Genomic DNA, 17856 nt, shown 5'->3' on the forward strand with positions numbered 1-17856 from the left:
AGTCCTGGGCTCCCAATTTTCCCCTTTCTACCTGCTAGAGAGGAGCAATGGAGCAACGGACGCCACGCACCGAAGATGGCAGGGCTCCTGGCAGCCTGGGCCCCAGACGACCACGGTGGGCAGAGCTGCCAGGCTGCATCTTCAGTGCATGGCTGCCTAGGTTGCTCCATTGTCCCAAATAACCATCTGGGGCCCGCGACCTGGATCTGTTAAGTCAGAAAGAAATGAACTTCTCTGTTGTCTTAGTGCCTCCTGATTACTTCAGGTAGAACTAGTTGTTGAACATTATTAGAATGTTGCCTTCTGACGTTGTATTAATTTCGTCCCTTTCAGCATCACTGTCAGCCTTTACTGTTCGTAGTGGCACTTTGGTTACGGTGGACCCTTTTGGGTCTATACGGTACAAACCCACCAGCTGCAAGCAGGGAGGATTTCACTCCTCCTTTTCAATTTTTAGGCTCATGAGGTTGGACCAGCAACACATGATTATTAGCAAAGAAATGTCATATTTTTCAGCCTTATTGAAAGACAAGGTGGTCCCTGTAAGTGAATTTACCCAAGAACTGAAGCCAGCCCCTTTAAACCTCAAAAACAGGATTGTGTTGGTCTAATCTAAAATTTTTGTTAGACTCATGAAAATCCTTCTCTGCCCCTCGGCCACCATCAGTACTCCGGTGAGTGGCGCAGCCCCCCTTGCGCAGGGGCACGGTCAGGGTGGACGACAATTGCTGCATTACGTTCTCATTCGTGATGCCATCGTGGGGCCGCTGGGTCTGCGAGCTGCCCCGGCCCCGGATGCCCTCCAGGTGGCGCTGTCTCCAGTCGCGGGCTTGCCTCCCTCGTGCTGCCGCCAGCGGGACGCCTGCCTCCAGCGCCTGCCGCCCCCTCTTTTCTCGTCTGGCGCTTCGGCTTGGCCGTGGGCCAGGAGACCACCCAGTCCCACATGTCCCAGCTGCGTTGACAGCAAGAGTGAGGAGGAGCCCATCTAGGAGCTAAGGAGTCCCTGTGGGTGACGTGTCTGCGTCCCTGATACCCAGACTGCCCAGAAGGCGGTGGGGGTTTATTCCCATTCTTGGCTATGTTCTGAACAGTAGACGTTGCCACCTAAATTATCTCAAGATACTTTAAAAATATGAGAGATGATGTTCTCTCTCTACTGTCCCTTGTTTCCAATAGTCAGTCTTGTTCATAGACTTTTTCTCTGGTGTTTCCTGACTCGGAAACAACAGAACTATTCACACGGAAAACAAAAACCTAGGGCTTGCCCCCAGTTTGCCCCCCGTGCAGCCAGCCAGCGTGGCCTTTCTGTTCTGCTGCCTCATAGCAGAACACGTCTGCTCTGCGTACTGCACACATAGGCACTCAAATATGGGACAGATGGATGGGTGGGTGGATGGATGGATAGGTGGATGGATGGGTGGATGGACGGGTAGATGGGTGGATGGATGGGTGGGTGGGTGGGTGGATGGATGGGTAGATGGGTGGGTGGATGGATGGGTGGGTGGATGGATGGGTGGGTAGGTGGGTGGATGGATGGGTGGGTGGGTGGGTGGATGGATAGATGGATGGGTGGGTAGATGGGTGGATGGATGGGTGGGTGGGTAGATGGATGGGTGGGTGGGTGGGTGGGTGGATGGATGGATGAGTAGATGCGTGGATGGATGGGTGGGTGGAAGGATGGATGGGTGGATGGATGGATGGGATGGGTGGATGGGTGGGTGGATAGATAGGTGGATGGTTGGATGGATGGGTGGGTGGGTGGATGGGTGGGTGGATGGATGGGTGGGTGGGTGGGTGGAATGATGGATGGGATGGGTGGACAGGTGGGTGGATGGGTGGGTGGAAGGATGGATGGGTGGATGGATGGATGGGATGGGTGGACGGGTGGGTGGATAGATAGGTGGATGGATGGGTAGGTGGGTGGGTGGATGGAACAAAGGAAGGAAGAAGGGAAGGTAACAGCCTTGGTTCCCCTTCATTATGGACTTTGAATTTAGATCACATATAACTAAACCGTTCTTTTAATCCTATAATCCAGACTTCCTATCTAGAACATCAAAAACGAGGCACTTTTGGCATGTTTAATGTCTTCTCCCTTCACCAGCCACTGTGCTCAAGGTCAGACCTGCTCAGGAGAGACTGCCCCGACAGGGCCGGGTGAGGCTGCCAGGCTCTGACCTCAGCTCCGAGAGGTAGTTGGCCCAGAGTGGTTATCAGCGGCGATGCCTTCTCCCTGGATCTCAGGAGCAGGGCAGCAGGGCAGCTGAAGTGGCGTCCCCCAGAGCTGGCCAGCTTCTGCCCAGTGGAGAGCCACAGCACTGGATGTTTCAGGCTGGGGTGCAGTTTCAGGCTGGGGGTGCAGTTTCCGATTGGGCGCTGCTCCCCCAGCTGTAAGATTAGACTGCGTTGGCAGAGGCTGGAGGGACTGACGTGGGCCCTGTGTGTAGATGGGAGAGCGGTCTTCCACGTGCAGAGAGAGCCACTCACCTTCCCTGCATGGAGCAAGGAAGCACTCTGATGGGCCCTCGACTACAACTTCTGTTTCTGTGGAAAGGCTTTGTTGGAAAGATGGGGGTTTGGGCAAAGATGGGGGTGTGCCTGGTAAGGAGATCTGAAGACCACACCATCTGCCGGGCTAGTTCCTGAGGAAGGGGGACAGAGGGACCAGTGCCGGTCCTGTGGGCATTTGGGGCGGGCCCTGAGGCAGGTGCAGGGGACGTGAGCAGGGTGAGGCTGGGCCAGGGTCCGCGGCAGACCCTGGGCCTCCTGGGCAGCAGGACGTGGGAAGGGGCCTGTGCACGCCCAGAATTACAGGATCTGGGAACAAGGCCTGCATACTTCTAAGAGCTGTGTTCCTCTGCTCCGGGGCCCTGACACACACCGCAGGCTGCGGGCTTAAACAACAGACATCGATTCTCCCTGTCCTGGAGGCTGGAAGGCCGAGGCCATGGTGTCGGAGGCTGTGAAGGAACAAGCTGCGTGTAGAGACCGCCTCCACCCATGTCCTCACACGGCCATCCCTGTGCACGTCTGTGTCCTAATCTCTTCTTATAAGGCTGCCGGTCCAATTGGATTAGGGCACACCCTAGTGCCCCCGTTTAACTTGATTTCCTTTGTTGAGACCATATTTCCAAACACAGCCACACGCTGGGGTGCTGGCAGTAGGACCCCAACATATCCTTGTGAGGGGACACAATTCACTCGTAACAAGAGGTGCCAAGGTCGGGGCTGGCAGTGGCGGCAGCAGAGCCCAGCAGCGGGCCAGGCCCTTGGCGGGATAGTGGGGAGGTGGTCCAGGCGCCCCTGGCTCCCAGGTCTCCCCTTCACCACCCTGAGCCCCGAGCAGCGCGGCCACGGGAACTGGCTCAGAACTAGCAGCAACAGCCCTGGAGGGACAGGGTCAGGTCCACGAGGGTCCTGCTTCTGGGGCAGGGGGAGGGGGCAGTGCTGGAGCTGGGAGGAGGGTCTGGTCTGGCTCCCGGCCCTTCCTGCCCCACCGGAGCTCTGGCAGCTCCCGAGAGGCCCCGGTCACCGTCTCTCAGAGGACGCGTGTCGTGTTGCAGCTCCGGGAGCCTCACTCACCTGCCCTGGAGCCATGGGCAGCGCGGCTCTGCCGAGTGCCCGGCCCCTCCCCCTCCCCCGGCCGGCCTCTGTTCTGTGCCCCTTGTCCCCAGGTGGCAGCGCCACCCTCTGTCGCCCCTTTGGGGAGGGTGAGTGCACCTCGTCCCCTGCCCCGAGAAGGTGGGGTCCCGGCAGCTTGTACGGGGCCACAGTACCCTTAGGACCGGGCTGTGCAGGTGCCAGGCTTCTGGAACGACCTAAACTCTTACCTGAGGACGGGACTTGGGCTCAGGTTTCCTGGCCAGCAACAGCATCTGAGTATTAATGAAAAGGGGCCAATGTCTTTTACTTTAAAATAAAACTTTATGGAACAATGGCGGTTACCTTGGGGGTGTCGGGGGATGGATGGATACCAATTATGCCTCATAATTTCTACCTTAGATGCGTTCTTCTATTCTAGGCCGTATCACGTGTCTTCTAGAAGCTTACAGCAACGTCAGTGGAAGAGCTGCGTGTTGCTGCAGTTTTGAAGCATCTCATTTGTGTCGTGAGGTTAAGTGCATCACACAGGCAGGGGTAATGGGGCCCTACAGCACCCATTACAGGGCGGTGGTTACGGGTCAGAACAAGCTCTGCCCACTTGGCGCTCAGGATGTGAGAGTTAGGCGGGAGGGGGCCTTGACGGAAACTGGGGTCAGAGGCGGTTGGGGGTGGATGTCAACTCAAACGTCTCCCATCAGATTGGGGGGTGAGCCCAGCAGGCTGCACTTTTGCCTTCCGACCCCTAGGGGCACTGCCTTCACCAAGCTGTGGCAGGAAGGGGACAAGGGGCAGTGCCCCTGGTGGGTGCAGCCAGGAGCCCCCAGCGTCATCCTGAGCGTGGATTAGTCGCAAGGAAGCACAGCCAGACTGCGGGGTATCTACGGGGCAGCTGTCCCGGGCTCTTCCGGCGGGAGCGGGAGCGGGTACGGGACAGCTGTCCCGGGCTCTTCCAGTGGGAGCGGGAGCGGGAGTGTGGTATAGGTCAGAGGAGAACAGGGGCGTGCGATCAAACGCCGCACTGGCCCTCGACCGGGGCCTGGACGAAAAGAAGTGACACGGGCCATTTGGGGGAACACAGATGGGATATTTGGTGATATGCTCACGTCGGTGTTAAATTTCTCAGATGTGATCATGGCGTTGTGGTCAACCAAATGCCCAGGTTCTAAGGTGACACAGGCTGAACGGCTTAGGAGTGGATTTTCATCAAATATTCCAGAAGAAGTTTTTAAACTTAAATTTAGCCTATGCACAAGAAATGTAAAAATTAAATTTAAATATTCATACATATTTTTGTTACATAATGTTAGCTTAAGATGATTGGTAAAAGACTCAATCATAATAAATTGTATTACAGTGAGATCCTGTAGAGGACGTACATGGAAATACAAATTTTTTTTTTTTTTTTTTTTTTGCGGTACGCGAGCCTCTCACTGCTGTGGCCTCTCCCGTGGCAGAGCACAGGCTCCGGACGCGCAGGCTCAGTGGCCACGGCTCACGGGCCGAGCCTCTCCGCGGCATGTGGGATCTTCCCGGACCGGGGCACGGACCCGTGTCCCCTGCATCGGCAGGCGGACTCCCAACCACTGCACCACCAGGGAAGCCCTCAAATTGTGAACTTTAACCTTCTCCCAGGCTGGCAGCATGCGGTCGGACGCTGCCTCTGATGCTGGGCAGTGGTGGCTGCAGCCCCGCCAGCCCCGCCATCACGAGGGTGAACAACCAGTGCACTGACAACCATGCTGGGCCCCGAGAGCCACTGTTTTCTGCTTTCAGTACAGTATTCCATCAGTTACAGGAGACACTCACTTTACTATAAAATAGGCTTTGTGTCAGGTGATTTTGCCCAACTGCAGGATAATGTGAGTTTACACCGAGCACGTTTAAGGGGGGCAAGGCTCAGCTTTGATGTTTGGGAAGTTAGGTGTATTAAATATATTTCAACTTAACAAGATATTTTCAACTTATGATGAGTTCATTGGGATGTAATCCCGCTGTAAGTTAAGGAAGATCTGTATGTTTAAAAGTTCACAGTATGACAGAATTTATGCCCCTTGCATATTTAAACTTGGGTTTCAAAATGTAGAAATCAACTTAGAATTCTCTGATGATATATATATATTTATTATTATTTTTTTTAATGTTTTCAGGGGCTACACACGAGCCAGTGCTCCTGGGGGCTGCCGAGTTGATGCTTTCCTGCTTACCAGTCTGCAGGCCTTGGGGGAGAGCTGGGGAGGGTGTGGGCTGATTGGGGAGCAGGGTGGGTTCTGCAGGGGTGGGGGGGCTGGTCAGCCCTCCCCCACCGTCATTGAAGGTCCTCCAAGTTAGCACGTGTGACTGACGTGTTATCAAGACTGTCAGGCCCAGCTGGGTCAGAGGTGGTAGGCCGAGAGGCGGCGATGTCCAAGCAGATGGTGGGCACTGGGTGCTCTCGTGGCGGGGGCAGGTGGGAGGGGCCTGGACTGCAGCTGCTGACGTGCCTTAGGACGGGGTCTGGCCCACAGGGAGCAAGGACACCAGACCCACATCTGGGCATTGGGGACAGACTGACAACCAGGGAGGACATCCAACTGCAGCCAGGAGCCCCGGCCAGGCTCACCTCCAAGCGGGACTGAGGGGCCGTTCCAGATGGGGGTGCGGCTCTCTGGGGCCTCTGGGGACGGACTTCCTCGACCAGAGATTCAGGAGATGGACCGGGGACTGGGACTTGTTAAACAGATTCCCGAGGGAAGGCCTGTGTCCGCACAGAGGCTCGCTGAGGAAAGTGCGGGGCCAGAGGCTGCACACCTGCTGCCGTCGGCAGGTGAACAGGTGAGCGGACAGACTGGAGACCGCCCTGCCATGTGAGGCTGGACTGCAGGTCCCATGCAGGCCTCTTTATGTGAACCTCTAGCAAAGGAAGCTTGATCCCGTGTCAGGAAGCCCAGAGGGGCTGCCAGGGGCTGGGGGCGTGGAGCTGCTTGGTCGTGATGGGGCAGCGGTCCGACAGGTGCCCTCACACTGCGCGTGTGTGAGCGACACCTCTGTGCAGCTGATTCTCCAGCAGGTCTGGCACGGACCTGGGGAACCTGCTTTCAACAGCATCACAGCTGATGGGCCGATCTTCGAGCTGGCTTTTGGGGACCTTGGTTATGGTGGCCCACACGGTTATTGTGCCTGGCCCAGGATGGCGGGGTGGGGAACAGCCTGGTCTCCTGGGGCCGGGGGTGCAGGGAGCCCGCCGGGTGGCAGGTGCGGGTCCAGATGCCGGGCGGCAGCGTCAGGTCCGGTCAGAGCCGTTCTCTCTGGTCCCAGAAGGCAGCTGGCCCCAGGCCTGGCCTGGCTGATGTGTGAGTCTGTGCGTTACAGAGGGGTCCCCGCCCACGGGGGCACAGGCGCGGGGCTCCCTGCTGGGACTGGAGTCCGGCCTTCCTGCTTTGCGCTGCGTGGCCCTGAACAAGTCAAAAAGCCTCTGCGCTTCCTTTGCTCGCCCGTCACATAGGGGCAGTGACTGCGTCCCCCGGGGCAGTGACGGCGTCCCCCGGGTTCGTGCGAGTTTAGGAGGCGGTGGCAGGAAGCGTGTGCAGCGCCGCACGTGTGTCCTCTCGGGGCCTCTCGGGGTCAGAGCTTTGGACATGAAGGCGGGGGGCTGGGGCCTCTCGGGGGCTGCGGGCATCAGAAGGCCTGCCCGGGCCTGGGGCGCCGGCTCCCCTGGGGACTCCCACACCTGGCGCCAGGCCTCGGCTCCTTCCCTGTCCTCCCGGGCATCCTCCCCACGTGGCTGCTGGCTTATCCGCCACCCCCGCCCCTCACGCAGCCACTCGGGGGCCAAGGGTGGACGGAGGGCATCCTCTGGAGTCACGTGGCCTCATGCCTGGCACAGCAGCCAGGCCCTTGTGCCCCGGTGTGCCCAGCGTGGTCACCCTGGAGGCCTCTGGAGCCCACTCCACTCGCATCCCGGAGAGCGTGGGGCCCGTCTCTGGAGGACCCAGCCGCGGTCGAGGCAAGCAGCCACCAGGCTGCGGCGCGGCCGGCTCTGAGAGTGCCAGGGCTCTGTCCCAGCCGTCTGCTTGTCTCTGTCCACGCGAGATTCCAGGGCAGCTCGCGGAACAAGTACAGCCATGAAATGCGAGCCTCTGGCTTCATCTTTGAAACCAAGAAACCAGTGTTGAAGGGAAGCGGGAGAAGCTGGCTGAGTCCTGAGGGGTCACCGCTTCTGCGTTAGAGACCAAAACAGAAGCCTTTCAGCTAAAAAAGGGTACAGCAGCTTGGGAGTTAAAAGACAGTCGTTGAAATGTTTTTATAGAGATTGAGTGTGCAGTTTTGATCTTTTAAGTAAGATGCTAAAAAAAGAAAAGAAAAATTACCCATCATGCCTTTACCTAGAGATACTCACTATTAATATTTGTGTGCATTTCTTCTAGTCTTTTCTTTCTTCCTTCTTTTATGCATGTGTGTATACGTTGTGTGGTGTGCATGTAAGGTGTGTGTGTGTGCATGTGTGTGTATGTTGCAGGTGATGCCTGCGTGCACGGTGTGTCAGCTCCCCCGTCCGCCCCGTACGTACGTCGCTCTCGGGAGGGAAGGGCATGAGGACCCCGTGGGGGGTGGCTGCAGATCTGGGCTCTGGCGTGAGCACCGCGGACCCCTCCTCCGCCCGCAGCCCCTCACCCCTGGGGTCCCTGGCGCCCCGCCTGACCGCCGGCCCCGTCTTTGCAGGACGGCTGTTCTCAGTGAAGGGCCCTGCACTCGCTACTGAGCTGTGGCCATGGGCCTGCTTGCCTTCCTGAAGACCCAGTTCGTCGTGCACCTCCTCATCGGCTTCGTCTTCGTGGTGAGCGGGCTGATCATCAACTCCATCCAGCTCTGCACACTCGTCCTCTGGCCCGTGAACAAGCAGCTGTACCGCCGGCTCAACTGCCGCCTTGCATACTCGCTCTGGAGCCGTGAGTACCCCCCGCGTGTGCACGGCGGGGATCGGGGGGCCGCGGACGGTCAGGACGACGCCCTTTCTGCTGGATGGTCCCGGACAAACCAGTGCAGGGCCCCTGGGGTGAACGCCTGTGGTGGTGAGACGAGACACAGTGGGCTGGCTCCCGCTCCCCGGCAGGAACCGGGGGTGCTCCTGGCCAGTAGCTGTAGCGGGGGCGGGGTTTGGCCCGAGCTCTTCACTGGGCTGAACCACGTGACGGCCCGATCCCTGAGCCTCTGGACCCACAGAGGTGGCAGTTCCACGCGGTCTCGCGCAGTACTCTGGGGAGTTGGAAACGAGCAATGATAAAGTCAGTTCACCATGACCAAGCCCTAACAGCTGCCGCCGATACATGGCCAGCCTTGGGTCACCAGACCCCCAGTCACCCCCTCACCAGAGTACAGTGAAGCTGCCCTCGGGGCGGCCTGCCATCACGTGTAAATGTTGCGGTACCTCTCTGCAAGAGGCAAGGACTCCCACCCGTCTCTTAATTAAATGTATGTGTTTAGGCGTGTACAGGTGTTACCGATACGCCCTTGTGATGTGTGTGCATTTGTACAAACAGAATCGGTCTTCACCCATCAGCTGGACAGAGACTTAGAAGCTGCTGACGGGGGGCGTGGGGGGGCCGCTCGCCCTGCAGGTTGGGGTCACGGGGCACATCTTTGGACGGCAGTTTGCCGGTAGCGATGGACAACTTACACGGTTCTATTTTTTGACCTAAATATTCCACCAAATAAGAATGTAACCTAGAAAGATACCTGCAGCAGTACATACGTGTGCAGATATTCTCATGTTACCACTCTTATAGTAACACAAGACTAATATAAAACGGAGCAGCCCAAATGCCCATTAATGGAAGCTAACTGTGGTGTGTCCACCGGATGGAATCCCACACGGCCACCAAGAACAACAGGGAGAATCTCTCTGTCCTGATAGAGAGCCAAGTTCAAGATACATTTTTAAGTGAAAACGGAAGCGATAAAGCAAAGCACAGAGGGTGCTCTGCATTTATTTACTTTTAAGACACGTGTGTGATGTGTCTGCAGTTGTGTGTGGCCACCCCTGCTTAGAGAAAGCTGAAGGGTGAACAGAAAACGTAACCACCCCGGGAGTGGAGGAAGGCGGGGACTCGTGTTTATTTCATACTGTGTGCTGTTTACACTTCTTAGCATAAGAACGCGTTTCTTTTACAATGAAGAGAAAATAATACACACGTTACTTCCTATGGGAAGAGGTGAGTCTGTGTGCCTGTCCCTGTGACCCCTCCCAGTGCAGGAGCAGGAAGATGGCAGCTAAGCGGCCATAGGAGTGTCCACGCCCAGGTGTGTGCACCCCCCCCCCGCCCCCGCAAGGTGCGGCAGCCCCGCCTGTGCTTCCAGCCGTAAATAGTCTAAACTGCAATAAATAAATAGCATAAACTGAGATAGTTTCAGTTCCCAGGCGGTTTTTTCCTAAATAAAAGGCCACCTTTGTGTGTGTGTGAGAAGGAGAATTAGAAATCCTATCATATAGGACATACAGTGGGAGATGAGTACATACCTAAAGGGCAAATGCCAACTAGATGAAAATCATAGACTCCACCTCCGGCAGTATTCTGAAGTTAAAACGCTACAAAACAGCCAAACTCTGGCGAATAAAAATTGTAATTATAATATTTTTTAAAAGTAAAAGCTTAGTGAATGAATGTTACAGCTTAGATTAGGTACAGATTAGATACAGCTAATGAGAGAGTGAGCGAACTGGACATTACTATGAAGAAATCATCCTGATTGCAGTAGAAAGACAAGATGAAAAATACAAAACAGGAGTTAAAAGATGTAAGGGGAGAGTGACAGTCTATGAAACAGGTCTTGGACTCCCGTACCCAAGGAAAGAATAAGCGGAAGCTCCATTGGAGGAAATGATGGCTGAGAATTTTCCCGAACGGATGAAAAACAAGATTCTGTAACTCTAGGAAGCAAATGTATAGGAAGCAGGGTATATAAACAGAAGTTCACACTTAGACCCGTCACAGAGAAACCACAAACCACCAGAGACAAAAAGAAGATCTTAAAAACGCCCAGAAAAGAAAGCTAGACCCCCTACACAGATTGACAGACTCCCAGCTGACTCGGCAGAACGTGTGTCATCAGAGCCAGCGGCAGTGGGCTGTCTCCAGCCTCGGCCTAGAGCTCTACATCCAGGAAAGTGACCTTTCAGGACTGAGAATGAGATCAAACAGCCTGAGGGGACCGAAAAGTGAGTATATCGTCACCTGAAATTTTTTTAAAGAATATTCTTTAGTGAGAACAAAAGCCATCAGAGAAAGTAGGGTCTGAGTTACCAGGAAGACTGGTGGACTGAGAAATTGGTAAGTAGGTAAATCTAAACAGTCATATAAAATAATAGCGATGCCCCAACCCGCGTGGCTGAGAGCAGACAGGACCAGCGGCAGGCAGTCTGTCAGTCAGGAGTGGGGACAAAAGTTCGGACTCCATCATTCTTGTATTTGTCAGGAAGACAGCAGAGATCTTTCCTTAAGACTTTGTTCACTAAGTATAGGGTAGAATACAGAAATCAAACATAACTTCTAAACTATTTGAAAAAGATGGATTAAAAAAGCAAAGACAAATTCATTTTTTAAGGCAAGAAAGTATGAAAAAGCATAAAAATAAGAAAACTTGAGGTAGAAGTTAAGATTTATGTAAAATCCTCCAGTATTTGGAAGGAACACAGGTGCCCACTGAACCCACATGCTGTGAGAGTTTCCCCCAGGACCTGGTGAATCGGGGGGGCTTCTCCACTTGTCCATTTCTTAAATACACGAGCAGGGGTCCTTCCCGGATTTGCGCTGGTGAAAGCTTTCCCCGACCCCGTGGGCATGTGGGGTGAGCGAGGGTCACACCAATGTGCGGACCAGCGGCCCCCCAACCTTTTTGGCACCAGAGGCCGGTTTCATGGACGACAGTTTTTCCGCGGACGGAGGGCGGTGATGCAAGCGATGGGGTTCGCTAGCGGGCCAGCCGCTCACCTCCTGCTGTGTGGCCTGGTTCCTAACAGGCCGGGGACCGGTACCGGTTTGCGGCCCGGGGGTTGGGAACCCCTGGTGTAGGCGACCCTGAACCACTGCTTTATTTTCAACTCTGCAAGCATCCCTGTGTTCCTTCTGTGATGCCAGGTGTCTTTTGCTGTCCCCGAGCCCAGGGTGACTCGTCGTCCTCGGGCCCGAGGAGTCTTCGTGCTGTGTTAGGGGCACAGATGTGGACCCAGAGAGCCTGGCTGGGGCCCTGGCTCCCTGCGGACCTCAGCCAAGGCTCTCACCCTTCGCGTCTGTGAAATAGAGACGGCGCCTCTCAGCTGGACCATCAAGATTAAATTAGCGCGTAGAATGTGCGTACAACGCTGTTAAATAAACGATTACTCTTAGTAGGCAAGGTTGAATTTTTCAAAAACTCATTCGTTGGAATGTGCAGAGCGTGGCTTGCTCACGTGTGTTGGGGCAAAAGCATATGTTTGAATGAAGGAAATCACAAAAAAAGTCCTCATTCAAAATATTCTCCAAATTGACCGCGAGCACCTTCGCGGCGTCAGCCCTGGCCGCGTGCGTAGCGATCTACGATCTACGATCTACGAGAGACGGATGTGACTGGAAATGCGCTGAGCAGCCCACCGGGCCATGCTGGCAGCTGGTGGAACAGAGCTGCCTCGACACGCCGCTTGCCTGCAGGCAACCCTCTGCTGGGCTCACTCTCCGGGCAGGGCCGGGGTGGGGATGGGGGGGGGGCGGGTAAAATGCCTGCAGGGGCTGCCGGTGTTGTTTTCAGTTCAGTCCTGCTCACCAGCCCCACCTGGGCCAGACCTCTCGCGCTGGACCAGAAATGCCCAGGTCCCAAGTGCTGCCAGGGGAGGGTGTGCGGCCAGGGGAAGGCACCCCGCCCGCACCCCATGAGCACTTTCTCCCCTGCATCCTAGCTGCTGGCCAGAGCTCCCGCCCATAGAAGCCTGCCGTGTAGCGAGGAGGCCGTGTACCCGTGCAGGCCGCCCAGGGATGAGCGCACAGTCCCATGCAGTGGTCCTCGTGTGCCTGGACGGTGCCACGGGGTCACAGCTCCAGCGTCCTTTCCACCTGTGAGTGGCCAGCGGACGTGGTCCGTCCCCCACAGGTGGCAGCTCTGAGCCGGCGCTGTGGTGTCCAGCAGCGTGATTTGCAGGTCATCCTGGGAGGCGGTCGTGGAAACAAGGAGCCTTTAGATGCAGCGTCAGTGCCCACGTGAGTGAGGCACGTGTTGTCAGGCCTGAGTGAAGAAATGACTTTGAAAGGTGGCTTTTTTAGAAAATTCCGTGTCTGGGGTGGTTGTAGACTCGCACCCCTACTCGCTTCATCCAGGGCTTCCTCCATCACACACAGGGACGGCCGGGAGAGCCGGGTTCACTGGGGTCCTGAGCACCCCCTGCGGGCTGTGCATCCTCCCCAGAGGACGGCTGAGGTCCCTGCTCCTTGGACGAGGGGCCCGCAGGTCGGAGCAGCTCATCCAGGCCGCCACCCTCCCTGCCGGGTGATTTTTACGTCAGTGGGTTGAGGCTGTATCGATTCCTCTCAGACTTGTGGTGAGAAAGCATCGCAGGATTTCCCCATCAAAGAGACGGCCACACCTCAGCGTTCACTGCAGCATCGTTCACAATAGCCAAGATGTGGAAACAACGTCAGTGTCCATCAACGGATGAACAGATGGGCAAAATGTGGTCTATACGTACAAGAGAATATTATTCAGCCTTTAGAAAGGAAATCCTGCCGTATGTGACAACATGGGTGAACTTGGAGGTCAAGATGTGGAGGAGCCAGTCACAGAAGGACAGACTGCACTTGTCCTTCTTACATGAGGGGCCTAACGTAATCGAACTCAAGGAAGCAGAGGAGAGAATGGGGGCTGCCGGGGCTGGGGGAGGGGAAGGGGCGAGCGCTGTCAGAGGGGTGTGCAGCGTCAGTTACACACAGGGAGTAAGTTCTAGAGGACCGCAGTTACCAGTACTGTACTGTCCACTCGGAATCTGTGAGGAGGGTAGGCCTCAAGTTAAATGTCCTCACTACAGGCGTCCCTGGTGGCGCAGTGGTTAGGAATCCGCCTGCCAACGCAGGGGACACAGGTTCGAGCCCTGGTCCGGGAAGATCCCACATGCCTCGGAGCAACTAAGCCCGTGCGTCACAACTACTGGGCCTGCACTCTAGAGCCCGCGAGCCACAACTACTGAGCCTGTGAGCCACAACTACTGAAGCCCGTGCGCCTAGAGCCCGTGCTCCGCAACAAGAGAAGCCACAGCTCGCCTCAACTAGAGAAAGCCCACGTGCAGCAACGAAGACCCAATGCAGCCAAAAATAAATCAATAAAATAAATGTCCTGACTACGATAATGAATAAACCCTTCCTTGTTCCCAAGCAAATTGCTTCAGAAGCAGTGGTCTCAGCCACAGGCTCTTACCTGACCAGCTGACACATGGAGGTCTGCCCAGGCCTCCGTCATCGAGAAAGGGACAGGAACAGGCCATCGCCAAGCTGCACGCGGGTCTGTCTCAGCCCTGGTCCCCGCCGCCTGGGTGGCGTGTTCACCAAGCCCCCAGCAGCTGCCTGTGCTTCCAGATGGACGGGTCAGCCTAACCTTGGGCCTCTTTATTTCTTTTTTCTTTTTCTTTTAATGTTTCTTTATCAGGCTGTGCTGGGTCTCAGTTGCGGCATGTGGGATCTAGTTCCCTGACCAGGGATCGAAGCCGGGCCCCCTGCGTGGGGAGTGCGGAGCCTTAACTGCCGGAGCACCCGGAAAGTCCCTGTTTCCGTCTGCTTTGTAATTCTTAAACAGCTATCGGGGTGAAATTCACCCATTTAAAGCATGCAGTCCGGCGGTTTGAGTGTATTCATAGAGTCATGGGCCCATCAGCACAGTCTAATCGTAGAACATTTTCACCCCATGAAGAAGCGGTCACCCCCCCCATTCTGCCCCCTCCCCAGCCCCTGGCAGTCACTATTCTGCCTCCTGTCTCGGTGGCTTTGCCTCTTCTGCACATTTCATGCAAATGGAACCATGCGGTGTGTGGTCGTGTCTGACTCCTTTCACTCGGAGCTCAGCGTTTCCAAGGTTCGTCCACACCGTAGCGCGTGTGAGGCCCGCGTTCCCGCGTCCCTGAGAGACGTCACCCTGTGTGGATATGCGCTGCCTGTTCACGCATCAGTTGGTACACATCTGGGTCGTTTCCCCTTTGCGGCTTTGTGGATAACGCTGCCGTGAAGTGTTTGCACAGACGTCTGCCCTCACTTCTCCTGGGCGTCTACCTAGTGGTGCAGTTGCTGGGGCCTCTGGTCACTCGTCTGGAACATAGTTTTCCAGCGCGGCTGCACCTTTCGCGTCCCCACCAGCAGCGTCAGGGGTCCTAGGCACCCTTTCCTCACCAGCACCTGCTATTTACTGTCTGTCCGTTAGACGACAGCGTCCCGGTGCGCGTGACGTGGTTGCCTCGCCGTGGCTCTGGCCTGTACTCTCCCGACGACTGGTGGTGCCGAGCATCTACTCGTGGGCTTGCCGGCCGTCTGTAAATCCCCTTTGGAAACCGTCTGTCCAGGGCCTCTTGTCTTTCCATTCCTCGGGTCTTTTTTCATGCCTTGAGTGCTGGCTGGAAGTCGCCAGGCTAACAGGTTCATCCCGGGGGGGAGTTTGCCATTGTTGACCTGGCCTGTGTCCCCTCAGAGCCCTCTCTGGTCCCTTGATGAAGCTTATGGTGAGCATGTCCTGGAGCTGACCTCTTTATGACCCCTCCTCTGACTGCCCCGAGGGTAGGAGGGACCGCGGTTTGTGGTTCGAGAGTGTTCAGGTATTACCTGAGAGTCGGCCTTCCGTCCAGTCCCCGCCTTGTGTAGAAAAGGAAGTTCAGACGCCAGCACGTGGGGTGGAGCTGTGTGTCCCCCCACTTCCACCTGGGCTGGTGGGGACACTAAGTGGAAGGAGAAACCAGGCCCCGTGCCAAGTCCCATCCAGTCCCCCACAGCCCTGTGAGGAAGCCACTATTGTCTCCTGTCAACAGGGAAACCGAGGCCCAGGCAGTCAGGCTCAGAGCCCACTGTCTAAGCGCTGGGCTGTCCTGCCCCATCAGCCTTCCCTGGCCTCCCTCCCTGAGGGCCAGTCTCCGGAAAACCGATGGCTTGGTGTCCAGCAAACAAAGGACAGGCTGTCTGGTGGGCGTCCTGAGCCTGGGAGCCATACTTCCTGGTCTGAGGCCACCCTCCTCGGGCGCCTGGCCGTGGTGGGTGTGATGCTGGCTGGCTGTGCGCCTGCCGCCTCCCCTCCCTGCTCTGCTGGGGACTGAACGTGTGCTATCCCGTCAGTGCACAGCACCTGTGAGAACTGCAGTCGGACATGACGAGAAAGGTATCCACCTAAACTCTTGTAACGAGTAACGTGGGTAAGAGTTACAGTGCTTAACGTACATAAACTGAGGACCCCTTTGTAGCCCGACGAGGACCCTAGTTTATTTGTCTATTTCTGTGTTTTTAAGCTTCCTCTGAAACTTTCCACAGAGCCCCGGGCTCAGTGTGTTGGGCTGAGATTGGAACTCCACCACTTTTTATCTGTGCTTTGGGAATGATAATAGCACTAACTCAAGTCGCCTGAGAAGTAGATGACATAACGTATGTAATTTACATAGCAGAGCACGTGGTATCCTGTCGGTATTCAATGACTTGTAGTTGTTGATAATAATAGTAATATAATGCTGATGGTGTATTCTCTTAATAAGCGCATGCTTTGCTCACCGTGCCATCCTATGGGACATTTGATTTTTAAGAAAAGCGAAGATCTGATTTTTAAGAAAAAATGTTTTAAATTAAGTCCTTCAGATATGTTGGTCAGAAAAACTTCCACCTAAAACGGGCTCCCTCCTCCATCTCTTCTGCATTCATTTGACTTCTCCCCTGACTTTTGCTTAGAGAGGCGTAATTAGAATTTCAGAAAACTTAATTTTAAACATAAACATAAACCATCAAAACTCATTTCTAGCCGAAAATGCCAGTCGGGCTGATACCGTACAAGCCCTGCCCACGTCAGGGAGCGGGGGGGGGGCCCGGCCCGGAGTGCGGTGGTCTGCACCTCGCCGACGTCCCTCCCTGTGTGTCCTCAGAGCTGGTCATGCTTCTGGAGTGGTGGTCATGCACGGAGTGCACCCTGTTCACCGACCAGGCCACGGTGGGCCACTTCGGGAAGGAGCATGTGGTCATCATCCTGAACCACAACTTCGAAATCGACTTCCTCTGTGGGTGGACCATGTGTGAGCGCTTTGGCGTGCTGGGGGTGAGCGATGTGGGGTTCCCGGGAGGGAGTGGGCTGCGAGACGCGGGGGTCGCAGGAGGGTGGGGTAAATGACGTGGGGTCCCAGGGAGGTGCTGGCATGGCTCCCTGGGGTCTGGCCTTCCCTCTGGTTTAGCCCCTGGTCCCTGCAAGCTAGGAGTCCCAGCATGGCTGACCGCAGGGCACCTGGGACTACAGGCTGCCCCAGCTGCCCCAGGGCTTGCTCACGAGACCAGGTGTTACTGCGTTTCCTCTCAACTCCTTCCTCCCCCGGTTGGCTCAGCTGCCTCAGATGAGACAGAATGAGGGGTCCCCTGCGGTGGAAGCGCAGTGCGTGGCGGCCCTGGCATCTTCCTTGGGGAGCCCCGGGCCTGGCGGCCAGGGCAACCTCTAGGTCCCTGGCTCCCGTGCTGCCCACCTGCCCGCGGTTTCCCCATCTGGTGGCGCCTGCACTCTGGGTCCATGCTTACCTAGAGCGTCACACTCAGAGGCAGGGTCTCTCGAGGACAGCCAGTCCTGGGGGCGGCCTGCGGGGGCGTGCCCTCGGGGACCTTGTGGTCCTGATGCGCCAGCTGCTCTGCCCTCCCCCCAGAGTTCCAAAGTCCTGGCTAAAAGGGAGCTGCTGTACGTGCCCCTCATCGGCTGGACGTGGTACTTCCTGGAGATCGTGTTCTGCAAACGGAAATGGGAGGAGGACCGGGATGCCGTCATCAAAGGGCTGAGGCGCCTGGCTGACTACCCCGAATACGTGTGGGTGAGTGAGGGGTGAAGCCACACGGACCGTGTTGTCTTGAGTCTCGGGCGCAGCCTGAGTTCTTAGTGGTGAGCCAGCAAGAGCCTCTGAGCACCAAGGAAGCTGTCTGAGGAGCGCGGGGCCCCGCCCCTCTGAGCCCGCAGGCTTGGGAACCCCTCTTGGACCACCTGCTTCCACCTGCCCCAGGTGGGACCCGCCACGCCAGGGGCACCGCCACCCCTCACACCCGGCCCCACTCA

The 17856-nt window shown here is 56.3% G+C and overlaps 1 protein-coding gene across 7 annotated transcripts in view; it reads left to right on the forward strand.

Moving 5' to 3' along the window:
* Positions 1–17856, forward strand: part of AGPAT3 (1-acylglycerol-3-phosphate O-acyltransferase 3) — a 107693-nt gene that overhangs the window by 61588 nt on the left and 28249 nt on the right. For 6 of the 7 annotated variants that reach the window (XM_079923197.1, XM_079923198.1, XM_079923196.1 and 3 more), the window contains 3 exons: positions 8302–8528; positions 16697–16866; positions 17456–17617. In XM_079923197.1, coding sequence (XP_079779323.1) covers positions 8351–8528; positions 16697–16866; positions 17456–17617 — 510 coding nt within the window. In that variant the 5' untranslated portion in view covers positions 8302–8350. Of the gene's footprint in view, positions 1–7263; positions 7841–8301; positions 8529–16696; positions 16867–17455; positions 17618–17856 lie in introns of those variants that run through there. The other variant, XM_079923193.1, reaches the window with a different exon arrangement.

Source organism: Stenella coeruleoalba (assembly GCF_951394435.1).
Source record: "Stenella coeruleoalba genome assembly, chromosome: 5".
NCBI classification, from domain to species: Eukaryota; Metazoa; Chordata; class Mammalia; order Artiodactyla; family Delphinidae; genus Stenella; species Stenella coeruleoalba.